The 21,534-nt window shown below is 32.4% G+C and overlaps 1 protein-coding gene across 1 annotated transcript in view; it reads left to right on the top strand.

The window, feature by feature from the left end:
- Nucleotides 1–13,881, top strand: part of LOC111697402 (roundabout homolog 2) — a 63,757-nt gene extending 49,876 nt beyond the window's left edge. Inside the window, exons 23-38 of the mRNA XM_023467414.1 lie at nucleotides 2,368–2,457; nucleotides 2,599–2,652; nucleotides 3,092–3,275; nucleotides 3,682–3,807; nucleotides 4,030–4,152; nucleotides 4,572–4,671; nucleotides 5,919–6,046; nucleotides 8,095–8,189; nucleotides 8,704–8,836; nucleotides 9,287–9,343; nucleotides 10,747–10,850; nucleotides 11,315–11,429; nucleotides 11,907–12,074; nucleotides 13,140–13,344; nucleotides 13,677–13,742; nucleotides 13,863–13,881. Of these exons, the coding sequence (XP_023323182.1) occupies nucleotides 2,368–2,457; nucleotides 2,599–2,652; nucleotides 3,092–3,275; nucleotides 3,682–3,807; nucleotides 4,030–4,152; nucleotides 4,572–4,671; nucleotides 5,919–6,046; nucleotides 8,095–8,189; nucleotides 8,704–8,836; nucleotides 9,287–9,343; nucleotides 10,747–10,850; nucleotides 11,315–11,429; nucleotides 11,907–12,074; nucleotides 13,140–13,344; nucleotides 13,677–13,742; nucleotides 13,863–13,879 (1,765 nt within the window). The 3' untranslated portion in view covers nucleotides 13,880–13,881. The remainder of the gene's footprint in view (nucleotides 1–2,367; nucleotides 2,458–2,598; nucleotides 2,653–3,091; nucleotides 3,276–3,681; nucleotides 3,808–4,029; nucleotides 4,153–4,571; nucleotides 4,672–5,918; nucleotides 6,047–8,094; nucleotides 8,190–8,703; nucleotides 8,837–9,286; nucleotides 9,344–10,746; nucleotides 10,851–11,314; nucleotides 11,430–11,906; nucleotides 12,075–13,139; nucleotides 13,345–13,676; nucleotides 13,743–13,862) is intronic.
- The last annotated feature ends 7,653 nt before the right edge of the window (nucleotides 13,882–21,534 follow it).

Genomic DNA, 21,534 nt, shown 5'->3' with positions numbered 1-21,534 from the left:
TTACTTTTCCGGATCAGATTATCAAAAACATTTTTGTTTTGATATGATCCTGAAATATGATAGATCCATGATCCATGTTTTGATATGATCCTGAAATATGATAGATCCATGACCTAAGCTGAGAAATGTTGAAGGCATGGAATCAGCTCAGCTCATTATCTACTCACTCCTAGATTTACTAATCTTTAATTGGTCCAAATAAAACCAATATTGAACCAATCGGTAATTGGCATAAACTTTGGGTAATGTACATAAGGTATGACAAATCGGTTTAGCTTTGTCACCAAAATGAGTTAAACTGATTTGGTCCGTTCAAAAGTTCCAACCTGTGTACATTTACATTAAAGAACATTTTCTTTTATTACTAGAAAATCAGTTTCCCCCATTGGAAATTCTGGCAACCGTTGTTGTTAATAACTAAGCTCAGATCCAGCAATTCTTTGTTTCTGACAATCCATCCAGTTTAGAACATTTTTAATAACCAAGGGAAATGGAAAGTGGGGGAAAGGGAGGGAGGGGAGTGGAAAGGGAGGAAAGGGGAAGGTTTGGATTCAAACAAATAACCTCTTTAAATCCACATATATACCTTAAAAATGTTCAAAATTTAGTAGATATTTCTATATTTTTAAAAGCACTTTATATGGTTCTTGAACTAGGAAATCAAAAAGCAAAAGCCAAAAAGAACCTGGGATACAGACTTACAACCCTTGATCCTAGCTCTTTTGCCTTTCACTCCTGGATCCTGGGGTTTATTTTTGGCTTTTGCCTCTAGATTCTGGATTTAAGTTTTTTGGCTTTCAACCCTGAATCAAAGGTTTTTTGGCTTTCAACCCTGAATCAAAGGTTTTTTGGTTTTCACCCCTGGAGAATAGGTTTTTGGTTTTCACCCCTGGATTCTAGGTTTTTGTTTTGTTTTCACTTTTGGATCCTAGGTCTTTGTTTTGTGTTCATCCCTGGATTCAAGGTTTTTTTGGATTTCACCCCTTGATCCCAGGTTTTGGATTTCATCCCTGAATCATATGTTTTTGGACTTTCATTCCTGGATCCTTTATGTTTTTGGGCTTTCATCCCTGGATCTTAGGCTTTTTTTTATTTCACCCCTGGATCCTAGGTTTCTTTTATTTCATCCCTGGATCTTAGGCTTTTTTATTTCACCCCTGGATCCTAGGTTTTTTTATTTCACCCCTGGATCCTAGGTTTTTTTTTATTTCACCCCTGGATCCTAGGTTTCTTTTATTTCATCCCTGGATCTTAGGCTTTTTTATTTCACCCCTGGATCCTAGGTTTTATTATTTCACCCCTGGATCCTAGGTTTTTTTTATTTCACCCCTGGATCCTAGGTTTTTTTATTTCACCCCTGGATCCTAGGTTTCTTTTATTTCATCCCTGGATCTTAGGCTTTTTTTATTTCACCCCTGGATCCTAGGTTTTTTATTTCACCCCTGGATCCTAGGTTTTTTTTATTTCACCCCTGGATCCTAGGTTTTTTTTATTTCACCCCTGGATCCTAGGTTTCTTTTATTTCACCCCTGGATCCTAGGTTTTTTGGATTTCATTCCTAAATTATAAGTTTTTGGATTTCATCCCTGGATCCTTTATGTTTTTGGGCTTTCAATCAAGATTCAAGAGGCTCCGTAAAATTTGAACTGTTCAGCATAATTTAAAATTGAGCAATAAAATTTAAACTTTATCACACTGGGCAAATGTTGACTCAGAGATGACAAAATAGTTCGTTAAAGATTTTACACATTCTTTCCTTTCATACTTTTTGTTCAGGATTCATATGAATATTTAATATTCGCTAAGGGGAAAAGTTTCTCGATTATGAAGAAAATGCTGAGCATTCTTTTGCTCTAAAATCCTTCAAAATATTTTATGTAAATTTATGAAAAGAAATAGGATGAAAAGATAGTGAAAAATGCTTCTTTTCAGCAGTACTTGGAAAGTTTATTAAGAAATATGTTCTTTACATTTCCTTTTAGAATTTATTTATATAAAAATATTAGAAATAGCAATGGGCCCTAATATTCCATCTTGATTTTTTTCTTTTTTTGATTCTTTTTATAAACTTGACTTTCTGGATGGTTAATGGAGTGTCTGTTTGTTTTTATCCAAAAAGGCTGAATCGATTAGGCACAACTTTTATTTATGGCTGGTCTAAATTGAAAACTTGTGGCTTTAAAACCTAGATTTCTTCGAATTTAAAAAATCCAACAATGTTAACAAAAATCCGCGAACTTTGAAATTTTAATATCACGAATAAAATAGTGGTTTGAAAAGAATCATGTATAGGGAAGACTGCCCTGAATGCTTTTAAACTTTAACTTGTTAAAAAGATTTTGTTTAAAAATAGAATCTCTTTTTTAGGGAAGAAAATTTAGAGTTGGCTCGAGAAGTTCTTTTGAGTAAGCTGGTTGAACTAGTTGACCTCGAGGCAATCAGCTCAACCAGTGTCAGGTTAGGAAACGGATTACTGTCATCATACTTCTTATTTCTTAGAAAAATAGAGTAACGAAAAGATTTTTGAAAAAAAAATACTAAATAAAGTGCAAAACATTTTATTCTCGATGTTTTATAAAAAAAAAATTTTATGTTTAGGATAACTTGGAATTTACTCTCAGATACAGAATACATTCAAGGATTCTATATCAGGTATACCTTTTAAACTAAGCCTTAGTATTTTAGAATAAATAGTTTGTTTTCTCAACTTTTTATTAAAGAAACTGTGGACGTACTTTCATGTAAAACTCCACTTAAAGAGGAGGGTCATGTCGTATTCACCTTCATAATATTAATAAAATAGAAGATAACCTCGTTCTGTTTGGCTTGAAAAGAGTTTGATTCTGATTATTTCGCAAAGAATTTTATTGTTTTTTTATGTAGCCTGGGGCCATAATTATCTAATGAGAGAGGTCGCTAAACTACCTTCCAATGGTTCAAATCTTAAATCGCATATTCAAATCCTCTTGAATCTTTATCTATGAATCGGTAATTCAACTTTGAATCGGCAAAAAATAGTTCAGCGACCTAGCTTAAATTTATTGAATTTGGTCCCTGCATATACTTAATAATTGATTTTCTTGTTTTCAAGATTCTGTGATATGTCCGGTGGATCGAGGAAGTTTAACATTATCACGATCCTGAAGGACTCCGTGACCAACAACTATGTTGTGATCAACCTGAGGAAGTTCACCAAGTACGAGTTCTTCTTGATCCCTTTCTTCAGGAATATTGAGGGTCAACCTTCTAACTCAAAGGATATTCAGACTCTTGAGGTAACTAAAGAATTGGCTCTTTGTTACAAACTTAAATTTTCTAATCCCTATATCTTGGCAACCTGATGTTGTAATCATTTGATAATAAACTTAAAGTATTGAAACATAGTTTGAAATATCTAAGGTCTACAACATTATGTTGCAAAGATATGAGTATTGGAATTTATATCTTTATTTTTGATGCAAAATAGAATACAAAACACTTTGGCTTCCATCACAAAGTCGCTGAGTGCTTGCCTCAAACTCTTATTATGTAATAGGATATTAGCAGCCGATGGTGTACACTTTTAATATTGAAATATCAAAGGTCAATGACATCATGTTTCAAAGATATTAGGCTAAACCAATTAGAGTTTGAGCATTCACAAAATTTCTAACAAATAGTATATATATATTATTCGCCCAGGATACGCCGTCTGCTCCGCCTGGGAACCTGATGGCGGAGACAATAAATTCCAGTTCTGCTGTCATATCATGGAATCCGCCTCCGCCCCAACATAGAAATGGAGTTCTGCTTTTCTATACACTCAAGGTCACTCAGCCCTTTCAAGAGACTGTTCAAGTTCGTCTCCGTTTTTAGAGTAGCTTGTCCGATTCATAATAGTGCCTGGCTATTCGGAGGGTTACATTGAATTAGGTCTACGTTCCTTTTATTATATTTGCATCAATGATTATGAAGCTACTACTGCTGCAAAATTAAAGAAAAATATATTTTTAGTCTACATATGAAATGATTATTAATATTTGTTTATAGATTGAGACGAATAGATCTGTTCATGCTGAACTACGTGTTCCTGTTACCTCCACATCACTACTCATAACTAACCTTACACTGGATACAGTTTATCTCATCAGAGCAGTAGCCTATACAAACATGGTAAATAATTTTTTTTTCATCATTAAAATTATGTTAAAAATTATCATATCGAAAAGGTATTGCATTAACAGTCCAATACATGAACTGTAGGGCGTAGGCACTAGGCATACTTTCAAGTGACCCTACATTTAATGAAAGGAATGTTCGATTAACAACGGTACCTTTAAAATCTTTGCCTGATGATGTTTGAATAAGTATCCCTCTCTCGGAAAAATGAATATTTTCCATGGTTGATTCTCCTTTCAGGCCACTTGGAGATTTTTACTACAAAGACAATGAAGGAAATTATAAGAATTTAATAAAGAGTCATTTAAAGTTAGATCTAAAATCTCTTAAACAAATTACAATTAATTTGCTGCTCAAAAGTTAACTGTTTATCATTGACAAATCTTCAGGATTAAATCATTTTTAAATTTCAGGGAGCTAGTCCATCCTCTCCTCCTGTCTTCTTTACCCTTGATCTATCAGCTTCTCTAAACTCTATCTTGAACGGATATGGGACCCAGCTTGAAGATCTAGGTAGGTCTGGAACGGATATGGAACCTAGTTTGAGGAACTAGGTAGGTCTGGAATGGATATTAAACCAAGCTTAAAGATCTAGGTAGGTCTTGAAAGGATATAGAATCCAGCTTGAAGATCTAGGTAGGTCTGGAACAGGTATGGAATCCAGCTTGAAGATCTAGGTAGGTCTGGGACAGATATGGAACTTAGCTTGAAGATCTAGGTAGGTCTGGAACGGATATGGAACCCAGCTTGAAGATCTAGGTATGTCTGGAACAGGTATGGAATCCAGCTTGAAGATCTAGGTAGGCCTGGGTCGGATATGGAACTTAGCTTGAAGATCTAGGTAGGTCTGGAACGGATATGGAACCCAGCTTGAAGATCTAGGTAGGTCTGGGACGGATATAGAACCAAGCTTGAAGATCTAGGTAGGTCTGGAACGGATATAGAATCCAGCTTGAAGTTCTAAGTAGGTCTTAAACGGATATGGAACCCAGCTTGAAGATCTAGGTAGGTCTTAAACGAATATGGAACCCAGCTTGAAGATCTAGGTAGGTCTGGAACGAATATGGAACCCAGATTGAAGAACTACGCTGGGCTGGAACGGATATAGAACCAAGCTTGAAGATCTAGGTAGGTCTGGGACGGATATGGAACTTAGCTTAAAGATCTATAGGTAGGTCTGGAACAGATGAAAGCCGTTCTGTTTTTGATGAATCTCGGCTTCCTTGTTGTTAAAAATAATACAGAAATGATTAAATAAATGTAAAAGAGAATTAATGATTAAACCATTTGAGCATAAAAGAGTAATTAAAAATTTATTCTGCAATTGAGAGCTGATGTATATTTAAACAGTTTTCTGAATTGGATCAATTTCATGTTCATTCATTCAAGCTTTTCCATTTCCTATTTTCCGTCATGTATCATTAGAGGACCAGTTATCCTTCAGTTAAAGATTTTTTATAATGGCAATAAATTTTCAGCATATTATCATATACTCGGCTCTAGTACAGTGAGACACAAAAAACTGTGGAAGAATACACATTTGATTTTGCTATAAAGGCTCATTTCATGCCAGCAGGTTTTAAATCAACTTAGTTTAAAGATTATTGGATAATTCAAATTATTTATAACAATGTTTTTATAATTATAATTACTGAGTTTATCAGACGTCTTCCTACCCCACTGTTTATGGGTCTCACTGTATTATATATAGTTGAATATGAAAATATAAAATTATCTAATTGTTGTTGTTGTATATCTAGGTGCTCAGACCTGGTTCATTGCTCTGATCAGTGGAATCCTGTTTGTCCTGGTTGTCCTGTTCATCATGCTCATCGTCTATAGGCAGATGCAGACCAACAGGAAGGGACAGGACCATCAATGTATCAAGGTAACTAGGCAGATGATGCAGACCAACAGGAAGGGACAGGACCATCATTGTATCAAGGTAACTAGTCAGATGCAGACCAATAGGAGGGGACAGGACCATCAATGTATCAAGGTAACTTAAGACATGGTGTCCCAAACTATATTTGATCGTTCATAACTCTAAAATGGGATTTTTGGGAAATGATGACTGAAAACTCTTAAACTTGTGTGAGCTGATAATACGAACCGGAACTGATAACTCTACTAAAATTCAAAATTTATAATCCCTATATCATTGCAATCTTGTGTTGTAAACTTTTGATCTTTCATACTTTTACCTATTTATTCTAGCAGAATTCTTTGTTTAAAATATGCGAGTATTTACATTGCTTGTATGCAAAACTACAGAGTTCTTTGAAAAAAGGAATTGAGTCTTGGACACAAATCCTAATTTTTCTAATCTCCATATCTTTGCAACCTGACGGTGTAAACCTTTTATATTTCCAACTTAGATTATTTGATCAAACAATATTAATAGTTTTAAATATCAAAGGTCTACGACATTAAGTTGCAAAGATATAGGGATTAGAAAATCAGAGTTTGTGGCAAAGACTCAATTCCTTTACGTTGTTATGTGCAGAACAATCAGTTGCCCGGATGAAACAAATGGAACTTTGAAATAAAAAAATAAATCTCTCCAATTCGGGTTGATGAAAAAGAATAGAACTCAAACTGTTAATTAAAAATAATTAAATAGATCAATAAAAACAGTTTTATGTTTAACTTTCCCAGTGCCCACCCCTTTTGGGGGGTAACTGATAGTTTTTACAATTCCAAATACAGAGCTTACCACATTTATATATTTAAAAAGCAATCCACTCTTCTGTTGTACTAGAGCTATGCAGTTTCTAAAATCTGCATTTAGAGAATGTTTATTGTAAGGTTTGCACATGGTTGCAACAAAACAATTGAATTTAACAATGTGTTTGCGCAATTCTTTAAACTTTAGGAAATGTGTAGAATAAATCTGGGAACGCCATGCAAATAGAATCAGGAAACATTTTTGGTCATGACTCCTAAATTTTTTAGAACCAAAAAAAAGACGTGAAAATCATTAAAACCTCATTCACAAACAAAACTCTGTAAAAAAAATTCGAATGCTGAATTTAATGATACGAATGAAACCATTACAATGTATTCACTTTGAAGTAAAATTTCCAAATTATTAGTTTAAAGCTAAAAGAAATTGATTTCTCATCTAATATTCTTATCCATAATGTTTAGTTCAGTATATCAAAGGAATTGATTTCTCATCTAATATTCTTATCCATAATGTTTAGTTCAGTATATCAAAGGAATTGATTTCTCATCTAATATTCTTATCCATAATGTTTAGTTCAGTATATCAAAGAAACTGATTTCTCATCTAATATTCTTATCCATAATGTTTAGTTCAGTATATCAAAGGAACTGATTCTCATCTAATATTCTTATCCATAATGTTTAGTTCAGTATATCAAAGGAATTTATTTCTCATCTAATATTCTTATCCATAATGTTTAGTTCAGTATTTCAAAGAAATTGATTTCTCATCTAATATTCTTATCCATAATGTTTAGTTCAGTATATCAAAGGAATTTATTTCTCATCTAATATTCTTATCCATAATGTTTAGTTCAGTATATCAAATTGATTTCTCATCTAATATTCTTATCCATAATGTCTAGTTCAGTATATCAAATTGATTTCTCATCTAATATTCTTATCCATAATGTCTATAGTTCAGTATATCAAAGGAATTGATTTCTTATCTAATATTCTTATCCATAATGTCTAGTTCAGTATATCAAAGAAATTGATTTCTCATCTAATTAGTTCAGTATATCAAAGGAATTGATTTCTCATCTAATATTCTTATCCATAATGTTTAGTTCAGTATATCAAAGGCATCAGTTTGCAAATAGAGTTTGCTGAGAGTAATTTATTTTTTACATATTGATTTTTACCGATTAAAATTTTTATGAAAAGCAATTTTTTCTTAAATTCCAATTCTTATATTTTGTTGTTCAGGGGTTTGAGGGTGAACCTGTAAAATCCTATAGAGCTGAAAACCTGTGGATTACACAAGCAGAGCAGAATACTTTCGAAAAACAGAGTTTTATCAGGTTACATTTAAGCACATTTTTTAACATTTATGTTAAAGAAAATGTTATCTTTTTTAAAGAGGCTGGAGTAATTGCATGCGATCCTATATTTGTAGAGTGGCAAAGTACTTGTAAAAGCTTTGTCTGATCAATGATGTCATACTTTCTTTTCGCTGAAACTAAATCCTTTTCGAAATGCGTATTTTATCCCAAGAACCACTTGAATTATTTTGTATGCAAGTTGTTTTAAATTCAACGAAATTATTATTTATTTTCCGCGGGAATCGCAACAAAAAAAATTCTCTTTTGAATTAAAAAAAGGCCTTTTGCACTGTACACTAGTGTACACCTTGGCATTTAAAAATCAATTTTCTATGAGAAAAATAATTTTTCTACCGTCTTTGATAGGTCTAAGGTTTAATGGGTACAGTTGTGAATTGGAAATGCCCATTCTATAAATGGAGAGTCTCTTGAATATACTTCTACAGTCCCTTTGATTAAATTATGTTATTAGATATTAAAACTATTGTTGCAGGGAGAGTATGGATTGCAAGGAGGATCCTGGTGGATCTATCTATGCCGAGGTGGGGGAGGGGTTGCTACTAGGGGAGGGGGCAGGATACCTTTCTACTTTTGCTGGAACATCACACTCTCATAATCAATATCAGGTTAGTTCCTGTAATATATCATCTTGATCGCTCCACAGATAAGTGTTTTTATGAGTTAATATTTGCTTGTTTGTATGTAAAGCCCGTACTTTCCAGGTCTATCAGAAATCAGAATAGATCATTGTCTCTCGCTTATTGACAGAACCCTAAAGAGAAGAAAACTCCGGCCCAAAAGGACAGGCTCCTTTGGGGACGGAACCTTTGCTAATATTTGATGGCTTTGAAAAATTTTTGGCTTATTGAACTGTCTTTGCAGTCTTCCTGATGGGTAAAAAAATGAATTCAGCTATGAAAATTATACATCAATTATCAAGACCGGTTAAGTTTCGCAACTCCTGTGCATTTGGTTTTACCGTACTAACACACCCATATTTATTTTAAACCTAGTGCATTGTACATTTTAGCTTGTGTTTACTGTGTCTAATAGGTTTTATTTGATTTATTATGTAGGATCCTGAACCCTACGCTACTACATGTATACCAATGCAGAATAGATATGAAAAACAGGTAAAAACATTTTTTTATTTCGGTTATTTTTGAAAAACTTCAAAAACTTGGGCAAAAAAAGAATAATATTTTAATTATTAATGTAAAATCATTCAATATACCGCAATAAATCAGTTTAAATGCTTATTTAAAACACAACATTCAAAATATAAAGTTTAAATATACATACTCTTGGTCAGACGAACCGGAGTTGAAATAAACTATGACAGAAATGTCCCTTTCAGAGAAATAAAAACTGTTGTTTGTTTTCAAAGACAATATTTTATATTGTTTCCGGTATCTACGGTTGCAATCTTTATTTTAAATGATTTGAGGATATATCACAGAAGTTTTGCGGATTTAATAAAACATTGGCCGAATTTAAAGAATTTGAGCGGCGGTTTAAATTTAAGCCGCGGCTTAAATATGGTTGGTTCCACTTAAAATTGTATCAAATGTTTCAAGATTTAAGCCGGCGCTAAATTTAAATCGGGTTTTGGCGGATTTAAACCAAGGTTCAAATTCTTTAAATTCCATCTCAGGTCAATTTTATTTTTTTTTATACAAAAGTAATATTTTTCCCTTACGTACTGCAGGATTAACGTGTTCTATTGGTCAAGTTTCATTTATAAATTGTTTAGCCTATATGTTTTTCTACGAAGCAAAATATAAATATTAACATGCATATTAGCTATTTCTAATAATGTCAATATTTGACTAACAAATGGTGTAATGTTTAGTTTTTGCGTGTTTGCCAAAATTCAGGGAAGTAACGCCCAAAGATAAATATCCGTTTTGAAAAAAAAACATTATCCTATTCTTGAATGAACACAATTGATCTATTACCATCAATAATAATAGTAATTATAATAATGATAATAATAATAATGATAATAATAGTAATAGTAATAATAATTATAATAATAATAATAATAATAATAATAATAATGATAATAATAATAATGATATTAATAATAATAATAATAACAATAATAGTAATAACAATAGTAATAATATTAATAATAATAATTTTTATGATAACAATAATAATTAGAATAATAATGATGATAATGTTAAAGTTTATAATTTCTAAGTAGGTGAACCTGCACAATTCAATTCATCTTTTTATCTAAATGGATTCTTGTGTAAACACTACTTCTTTTATTTAATTAACTTTTGATTAACTTTAGATTAATCTTTTTCTAGATTAAACCATTTTTATTTTTAGGACCCCCACCTTACCATTTCTTGAACAAACAGCTTGCAAACTAAAACTTAAACAATTTCTAGCATTTTAGTAAATTGATATGAATAATCAGTGAACACTTTACAGGATACTTTTGTGAATAGGACAAGCCATTCTACAAATGGAAATTTACTTGAACTTACGCATACAGTCTCTTTAAACCCATTTTGATTTTCAGGATCCGTACCTGCATCCTGAATACCCAGAAGGAAACCAGTTTGCATACAAAACCAGTTCTTCCAGTGGGGGCAGCTCGATTAATAGTAAACCCAGCAGTGGCAGGTAGAGTTGTATACATCATGTTAACATGAAACATTACTAAATCTAGCTGAAGAGGAAAACTTTTTGTAAACAACGATTTTTGACCTTTCTGGCGTTTTTCCTTTGAAAGGAGCAATTTAAGGAAATTACGAACTCGAAAAAAAGTTGAGCGAAATAAAAATTAAAATCTACTAACTTTTCTGGTACTGAGTTGTGTGAATAATCTTATTTGATTTGGTTAGTATTTAAGATATTTAAGATATTTAAGATATATAAGATATTTAAGACATATAAGATATTTAAGATATTTAAGATATTTAACCTATTTAACATATTTAACATATTTATATATTTAACATATTTAACATATTTAACTAACCTAAACGATAATGCTAATTAAATCTTATACAATCTTGTTGAACGCGGAACAAACGATTTTCAAAAGAAAGAGCGTGCCTTTCTCTACTTATTGTTAATGTTTGTAGTGGAGTTTATATACCAAATTGGAGTGAAATGTTCCCACCACCTCCTGACTATCCCCCAAGTGATTCAGAAGCATCCCTAAGGACCCCCAGGGGCAATAAATCAGCCTGGAATAAAGTAAGTGGAGAACCTTTATAAAATTTTTACTTTTTGATTGTGTAATATCAGATTTTAGAATTTGAAAATTAAATTTAGAAAATTGAAATATTTCCAAATATTTTATTCAGAATAGAATTTCAATGAAACCTGTTCCAAATAAATATTGATTTTGATCTTAACTTTAAAAATTTTCTGAAAAAGTTTTTAAAAAAAATAAGAATGTAAAACTTTGGAATTTCTTTTTCAATTCATTAAAAAAATCTGTTTGTTGGAAATTTGTGTTTTTCTGCATTCTGGATTGTCAGCTCTCATTAGCTGTTAATTACTGCAGATATTTCACACTTCATATTTTCTTTTTCCTTGCAGAATTTTACCAAAAACAGCTAGATCTTTAGAATTGTATTGGACATTTTTTGATTATGAAATAATAAATACATAATATGAGAGGAAAGTCAATGGATTTACTTGACATAAATTGACTAATACCATTTTCAGAATGTTCTCATGTCAAATAATACAGATCACCAACTAACTTCCCATCCTGGGAATCAGTCTCCCCTTATCTCAAAGCATGCTGGGAATCAGTCAAAAAACTCGACGTGGGGTCAAATAAATATGGTTGATAATCCCATGGAATCCTATCTCACCACATCGCCATTCCAGGTAATTTCCCCGTGGATCAATGTTGAAAGATAAATAATGTTCCAATCTTAGTTTATGTCACAAAGTCAATAATTTAGCAAGGAATAAATTGGGTATCTACTTAATTATTCTGAATAAGATTCTCCCATTAAAGGGAGTGTTCGGGAAAAATGAAAGGGGGTATAGGCGAACAGCGAAAAATAATCGCTTTTGATCGCTACTAATCTTACTTCTATCTGTTGCGCCTATAAGGAGAAAATTGTTTAAAACGACATAAACTGAAGAATGTAGCGTCCATACAAATTCAGAAAGTTGCAATATACAACTTGTATCGTAAAATTATCGATTTATTTTTAAACAAATCATTCAGATATTACAACCTAAAGTCTTTGATTATTTTTTGACGCAATTGATGACTATAGGTTATAATATTTGAATGATTTGTTAAAATTAGATTGATTTTTTTACGTTCGTATATTGCAACTTTCTGAATTTGTATGGATGCTACACATTCTTCAGTATAAGTCGTTTCAACAATTTTTTCCTTATAGACGCAACAGATAGAATGAAGATTAGTAGCGATTATTTTTCGCCATAAGCTTATACCCCTTTCATTTTTTGCGAACAATCCCTTTAATTTACAGATTCAAATAACAATGTTCTATGCATTAGGAAGCACTAGCTCTGCAGTGCATATCATGAATATGTATTATCTTCACACACAACAGGGTTAAAACTTGGCAAATATAAAAATGTATGAAAAAAGAACCCAAAAATTTTGTTCCTAATATAATTCTTACCGAATGCATTTAAAATTGTTATCGAAATCTATATAATAAAACAAGACATTCGTATAAATGTTCCCTATAGCTGGCCATTGAATTTTTTTCATTTTTTTCATTTTTTTCCATTGCCAGCTAGTTATAAATAATAAAATAGAATGTTAAATTTTGGGAGAAATTCTGTTCCAAAATTTTTAACAAATGTCAGTATGTTTGATATTACAAACAAATATTATGGTTTCTCCTAACAATGTTTAATCTTTTTATAGTATTGAGGTTTTTATTTTAATTGAAATTTGTTTAGGAAACACTAGGCTACGACGCAAACTCCTCTGCCTACATGTCCGACATTTATGAAAACCCCTCGGAACACTACGCGGCACTTGGACACACACGCGCTCTGGATTTCCACCAGCCAGGGGCCCTGGAATACTCCACCTCAGGGGCCCTGGAATTTCCTCCAACAGCTACCAAAGATTCTCCTCGGATTAAATGGACTAACAACAAAGGAAAATTAATTTCATCTTTAGAACGGGGACTTTTATAAAGATTAATCAGGAGCTCAGAGGAAATGAAAGGTTTAGAAACAGGCTCTATATACTCTATAGTTTTAGAATTTAGAACATCCAAGGTTTAGGGGGGGGTGATGGATGAGGGGGAGAGGGGGATGGAAGCATATTTCTAAGGTTACAAAGAAAACATATTAAAAGATGACGGAACGGTACTTCTGATGAAAAGATTTGGTAGTTGAGTTTTAGCAATATCTTTTTAGTCCATTGCAAGAAAAACATCAATTTTATTTTTTTCTCAGTTTTTTTGATGAAAATATTTTATTGATCAGGAGGAAATCTATCTTTAGAGACGCAACAGGGTGGTAAAAAGCATCCTGTCAAATACTTAAGTCAAGGTAAAAAAGAAAACTGTGTGTCCTGTTAAGTGAAACATTATAAATCATCGGAAAACATTAAGACTTATACATTTTTTATGTTTTCGAACTTAGCATTAATGTTAATCAAATATGTTTTAGGAAATGTACGAGCGTGAAAGATGAAAACAAATAAACTTTTAAAGTGAAGAAAAATACTTTTATGTGAATCAAAAACAATGGAAATATGAAACCATATCTAGTAAACATATCCCAGTTATCTCATTATCTCAGAACTAGTCAAGCTGTGCCCCCATTGGTTTGGGCTGGTCAAGATGTGCCCCCATTGGTTTGGGCTGGTCAAGATGTGTTCCCATTGGTTGGAGCTAGTCAAGCTGTGGTCCCATTGATCGGAGTAAGTCAAGCTATGCTCCCATTAGTCGGAGCTAGTCAAGCTATGCTCCCATTAGTCGGAACTGGTCAAGCTTTGCTCCCATTAGTCGGAGCTATTCAAGCTATGCTCCCTCTTGATGGAGCTAGTCAAACTGTGCTCCCAATCAGCTGAGCTAGTCAAGAATAAAATTCTATAAAAATCTTTAGATGTACAATGTTTAAAACTAAGTATCTACATAATTATGCTTTTTGGCAAGAAAAATAATCAAAAATTTCTTTGAACAATAAAGATGAAAACGCACAAGAAAAAAGTTAAGATATCTAGCGCACAAAATTTAAGTTATGAATTCTAGTCAAATGCCTTTAAAACCACTGTGCCGTTTCGATAATAAATTGCATTTAACAGCTAAACAAAGCATGGGTTTATTAGTTAAATAAATGCCTTGAAATTTCTGTTTTTAAAAAATGGTGTTTATTATAGACTTAAATTGATTGTTACCCTATTTAAAAATACACAAAAAATCTTCATGCTTAATATAATATTGCTTTACTGTAGTAAAAATTAAGCATTACGCGGATTTCCAAAAAGGTAACAATTATTTTAAATGTGAAAAAAGTGTGAAAAATGTGTCAAATTTCATGATCGATGTATTACCTTGTTTGAATATGTTTAAGAATTAAAGATCCCCAAATTATATCATAGAACGTCGACGTTAATTCAAGTGACACTATTCTATTTGTAGAGTTACGTGTCTTTTAATTTTCCTGAAATATGTAAAATCATTTCCAGAGTTCACACTGTACACTAGTGTACACGCTAGATTCCCGGTATTGTCTGCATCCCATTTTAAGTGGGGAAAATATGGATTTCTCAGCCGTCATTGATGAGACAAAAGTTTAAACGTTAATTTTGTGAAACAGACTCTATAAATAAAGGGTCACTAGAATGTACATATTCAGTCCCTTCAAGAACAACATTCGTACTGTCAAAGGAATTCAGTTGCCACAAACACAATTTCTAATTTATAATTTCAAATTTTCTAATCCCTATATCTTTGCAGCCTGATCGGTGTGTAAACCTTTTATATTTCAAACTTTCATTAAAGTAATCTAACAAAATTCATGGCTTGAAATATCTAAGGTTTACGACATTGGGCTGTACGGACGGATATAGGGATTAGAAATCAGAATCTGTGGCAAAGACTCAATTCCTTTTCCTCGAAATTAGCCTCCTACACTTTGTCTCTTCTTTAATTCGTAATTTTTTTCATTATTCTTGGCTGTGATTTTAAAGCTAAAACGTTATCGGGCACATTTTGATGATTTGAATGTCTAGAACCTATGATTTAATTCATTTTTCATATTATTATTTTGTAACTTTAATATGAAACGAAAAGGGTTTTAAAAAGGTCATTGCGCCTCTTTTTTGATGAGTACATTTAATTAAACATTTTTTGTATCATTAATTTGAAGTAATAATTTTATTGAAAGTAATAACTATATAACATATCAAGTATTATTAAATAAACTTTTAATAACAAACAAAATTATTATTTTTTGAAGGATGCGAAATATATAATTAAGGTTCAGTTATTAAATAGATTTGATTTCTGTTGGCGTAATTCCATTTGACCCTACATTCATGTCCGATACACAACTGTTCCTTGCAACCTTTTGTATTAGCAAAATTGATAGAGTTATCCCTGTTTTTCTTTCTACAAACTGATCATGTTTAATAGCGAGTTCTTCTCTACAATAGTGACATGTTAGGAACGATCTATGATAATAAAAGCGAGTTTAAAGGGTACCGTTGTGAATTGGGCATGTCCCTCATTTAATGGAGGGTCACCTGAAATTATAAAATCAGTTTTTTGTCCGGGCTTTGCATTAATTTCAATTTTGACTTTTCAAAGGTTTAGAACAGAAAATGCAAAAAGTGTTTAATCTAATGCTGAGACAAATTAAAATTCTATAATCTAGTTATGGTATGGAACATACATCAGATTAATTTGGTTACGAAGCTCCATCAGATTATCCTAAACTCCAGGTTAATATTACAGTAAAATATAAATCAAAGGGTTTAAGATTATAACCCAGAGTGCTTGAATATAGAACTACCAAATCTGTTAATTGCACCGCGGCTATATATGGTGTCATAACTTAAAAGCAAACCCATTAGGGTACAACAGTGTAAATCAAAATATCTAATAAGTGTTTTTAAATTCCAAACTTTTAAGACTGGGTCGACTTTGAAGTGTCACAACGCCGTGTGCTTTGACTTACTGATGCTAAACAAAACATGGATTGATTTGGTTCGGGTTGGAAAAATTTTATGTCTGTTTAATTATTTAAAAGAAATATTTTCAAAGATCGTCACAAGTTAGAGAGAATAAATTGAATTCCTAATTTGGAACTGAGTAAAGATACTCATGAAAGCCTTTTTCAGACCCCCTTCCATATATTTCTTCAAGCTAAGTGGGACAAGCTGGAAAACTAGCAAGATCTATAATTTACAATCATTTTAATCTACATGCAAGCGTTCCTATCCTTCTTAGGGTGTCTGAAAAGATTTAGAATATTTGTTTTCTATTTTCTTTGAATTCATTAGGTTATCTAAAATTTCGGCTTCACGGGATATTTTCAGTTGTCATCGACTCATATTGTAGTTATGATTTAAATTTCGAGACACCAGGTTTAACACTAGAATACATCTTTAAACAATTTAAATTCATGAATAAATAATGGTAGAAGGTGATTTTTATGCTAATACTGGCTTTATCAAGATATTGGACAACCATACAAGGTACAAAGGGAGGAGTCAGTATTAGGATGGATACATAGAAACCATGAAATAGAAGGGAATAGGGAAACCCTGGAATAGAAGGGAAATATGGAAACCCTGGAATAGAGGGGAATATAGAAACCATGAAATAGAGGGAAATAGGGAAACCCTGGAATAGAAGGGGAATATGGAAACCCTGGAATAGAAGGAAATATGGAAACCCTGGAAAAGAAGGCAATATGGAAACCATAGAATAAGAGGCAATATGGAAACCCTGGAAACCCTAGAATAGATGGGAATACGGAAACCCTGAAATAAAATGGGGGTATGGACACCCAGGAATAAAAGGGGTAACATAGAAACATAGAATATAAGGAAAATTTGGATCCCTTGGAAAGAAGAAGAAATATTATAAAAATCTAGAATAAAATGTACCTATAACCTTCCCTTAGAAAGGAGTGAACGAAGTAAATAAAAAATAAAACTAATGTTGTTTGGTTGAAGATTGTGGTTTAGGATAAATAGTTCTGGTTTAAAGTACTAACTGAGAACAAGGAAAAGGTGACGGGGAATTGCATTATATGTATCTGTGTCCCCTGTATTCCCTGTATTCCCGTATCCCCTATATCCCCTGTATTCCCTGTATTCCCTGTATTTTCTGTATCCCCTGTATCCTATGTATCCTTATATCCCCTGTATCCCCTTTATCCCCTGTATCCCCTGTATCCCCTGTATCCCCTGTTTCCCCTGTATCTCCTGTATCTCCTGTATCCCCTGTATCCTATGTATCCCTTGTATCCCCTATATCACCTGTATCCCATGTATCCCCTGTATCCCCTATATCCCCTGTATCCACTGTATCCCCTGTATCTCCTGTATCCCCTGTATCTCCTGTATCTCCTGTATCTCCTGTATCTCCTGTATCTCCTGTATCTCCTGTATCCCCTGTATCCCCTTATCCCATGTATCCCTTGTCTGTATCCCCTGTACCTCTTGTAACCATCTATCCTGTGCAACCCCAGTATGTTATGTATCCCCAAAAAATAATAGAGAAAGATAATTGAAAACCCACGTAATCGGAAACTTTAAACCTCTGGATATATTTTGGAAATGACATAATCCCTGGAATCCCCCCCCCTCTGATTGATTTCCTATCAAACTTCCCCCCAAGGCCAACCCCCCTTCTAAAGATTGCCCACAAGATTTAAAAATATCTTTATTTTTATGTTCAAAGTCTATTTGTTATTTATTTTACCTAAAAAAAAAAAGTAGAAATATTTTGAGTTTGTTTTGTTTTGTAAACTTGCGGTATTTTCCCATTTTAAAATATTCAAAAAAAGAAACTGCATTTTTGAAAAGAAGAACTGTTTTTTGTTGGTTTGCTCTCGATGAAAACGTCTAAATGCCTAAACCAAGCCCATGCTTACTTTGAGACATGACACATGTCACATGGCCATTGACATAAGTGACATAAATGATCAATTAAATACCAGTACCAGGCGCGAAGCCCCACCGAATCCAAGTATATATATATATATATATCAAAACAGAACTAAGAAGAATGTTTATTTAAGAATGTCCCAAGTTTACAAGATAACCTAAATAGGAGAACACAGAAGAAAACTTTATTTTAAACCTAAAGGTATTCTTGTTAACATTTTAAACCTGGGGGGTATTTGTGTAAACATGTTTAAACAAAAGCTGCATGGAGATAAAGAAAACTATTCTTTTAGGATAGGACATCATGGGTCCAGATATTACATGCAAATAATTGAAAAAACATTTTTATATTTTTTTACTATATGAGCCCATCGAAGTTAGTCAAAATTAAGAGTTCTTTTTCAAACCAAAAAAGTAAAATAGTTCTTTTCTCCGACCCCCGAGGTAAAAAAAAAACTGTGCAAAAAGTAAAAAAAAAAGTTCTTCATGTCATCTAGACAATGAATTCATAATTACCGTTCGTCCTATAGTGAGATCCATAAAACTGTGGAATATGAAAATGACTGAACGTTAGACTCCGGGTAAATGACTGTAATTTGTCCAATAAACATTAAACACAGCAAATTTGCAGAGTGCATGCGGATCCATGCTTAAATAATATCTTCCTTTTCCACAGTTTTATGGGTCTTATTGTATTTTTACAAAATGGGGTGCAAAGCATCACTGATTTCTAGTCCCTGTAAAATGTATAATATAGATGAGGCGCAACTTTAAAGTTATGTAGAATTACAGAATATGGCCGCTGAACCGTGAACAGGAATATTGAATTTCAAACAGAAAAATGTTTGACAAGTTCTTCTAACTATTTATGGCTCTCTAGCTTACTATAACATTTTATAGGTCTTAAAGGGACGGAATACGGAATTTCAAGTGACCCTCCATAAATAAAGTGATGTCATATTGACAATTCACTTGTCTGATCAAGGAAATTAGAAACAATGCAGGGTATTCAAAAAACACATACTTTTTCAGATATTAAAACGAAGATATCATCCTCATTGTTATCCAGGTAGTTGTATGGTGTCGCACATGTCACTCTTTTAATGGAGAGTCACATGAAATTACGTCTACTTGTGGTTTGAGATTTTAGATTTAATAAAGTTTTCTTAACATATTGTTTTCTATAATTCTTCTCAATCTATTTTGTAAAGATGTGTTTTTATTTTTCTCGCAGCTTTATTAAACATTTAAGACCATTAAAGTGATTGTAGACGTAATGTTCGATTTACAACGATACCCTCAAAGCCTTTGTCTGAGTAAAAAATGCGGAGATATCACTGTTTTTCTACCAAGATAATGTTAAATTCTGATAATTATACTTGTTGTCTTTCTTTTTCATAGCTAGAAAAATAAGAATATCTCATCTATCTAAGATCAGACAAAGGTTTTCAGTTACCGTTATTAAACAAACCTGCCACTACAGCCCCATGATTTACAGAAAAATATCATAGTTGTATTATATCAATGTTTGCATAAAAGAAATACTATCAAAAAGTCAAAAGCGTGAACTTGGATTGGGACAACAAATATTTGAAGCGAAATTTAAAATTCGATTCTATATTTATGAAACCTCAGAAAAAATTTGTATTTTTTTAAGCCTTAAAAAACTTTAGAATCATTTCCAAGGTTCTCACTCTATAAGTATAGAGTGAGAAAATCGCAACACAATCTTTTGAGAAAGATTTTAAAAAATTAAATTAAAATATTGATTTATTTGTGTTTTGAATTAAATTCTATTTATTTTCCCGAACTGATTCTTTAGTAAACTATCCAGATTCGAACTTCGAAGACATATTTATTTCAAAGGAGTTTTTTTAGAACGCTTCGATGCTCGAGCCCATCTTCTATTTCAATTGTGAACATAGTCTCTTTGTATACATTGTAAAACAAAAAGAAAAACAATAACAAATTTTGCGGATTTTATAAAAAAAATGTCGTGGATTTTCACAATTTTTAAAAATTGAATTTTTGAAAAATCAATCGTTCATAAATCTTACCTCGGGTCTAGCGAGGTCCCACAAAAAAAAATACGGCCCGATTGGTTCAGCCGTTTTGACGTTTATTTGGATACAAACGAACAAACACCTTAACAAAAAAACAGATACCCAAGCAAAGTATGAATATAGATAAATGAACCACATTTATTCAACATTAAAAATGTCGTCAGCAAGTTTCTTTCTTTAAAATAAAGTCCCTCATTTGAGAAATAAGGCTTTTGTGGTATTTGGTTTAAATTCCCCCACCTCAGCTGGTTTGTAGGTAAACCCCCGGGGAAATTATGCCAGTCTCTCAATTATGTATAATGAGATGGGGGAAATGTATGAAGGGGGGGGGACGATATGAAAACTGTAGAAGTGGGGTATTTTGATCCAGCAGTACTATACACGAGGTTAACAGCTAGATCAACTTGAACCAATTCAAGGGAATTTTTAGGACCGGGGTTGATAATACAGATTACAGATTACAGATTACAGATCACAGATTACAGATTACAGATTACAGATTACAGATTACAGATTACAGATTACAGATTACAGATTACAGATTAGGGATTACAGATTACAGATTACAGATTACAGATTATAAATTACAAATTACAAATTACAGATTTCAGATTTCAGATTACAGATTACAGATTACAGATTTCAGATAACAGATTACAGATGGGTGCTGGGTTTATGTATGAAAGTAGAATGAGTGTGTAAACTTGAGTCCGGGGTCGGAAACTGTAATTTCCTGATTCACTTAGAAAATGTCTTAAATAAACAGATGGATAGATAGATAGATTGATAGATTTAAAAAGATAGATGGATAGAAAGAAAGACAAATGTATAGATGTATAGATAACTTTCTTTGAAAATCTTTGCATGGATGGTCACTTGAAATTACGCGTACAGTTCCTCTAATAACAAATGTTCAAAATGTTTAATTATAGGAATAAAAAGAAAAATTGCAACCAAAAAAGTTTCATTTAAAACAAGCCTCACTAAATTTATCTTCTCACCACACACATTTTAAAATAAATTATTGGCAACTAATTGTTTCGTGTTCGTCTACTTTAAAATACTCAAAATAATCTTAATATCCCTATTTTTTGAATAAGAAAACAACTTAGTTTATCTTATTACACCACTCAAATATGTGCCCCCCCCCCCCCCC

Source organism: Eurytemora carolleeae, unplaced genomic scaffold (assembly GCF_000591075.1).
Source record: "Eurytemora carolleeae unplaced genomic scaffold, Eaff_2.0 scaffold197, whole genome shotgun sequence".
Lineage (NCBI taxonomy): Eukaryota > Metazoa > Arthropoda > Copepoda > Calanoida > Temoridae > Eurytemora > Eurytemora carolleeae.
This window is presented reverse-complemented; position numbering and strand designations above follow the sequence as displayed.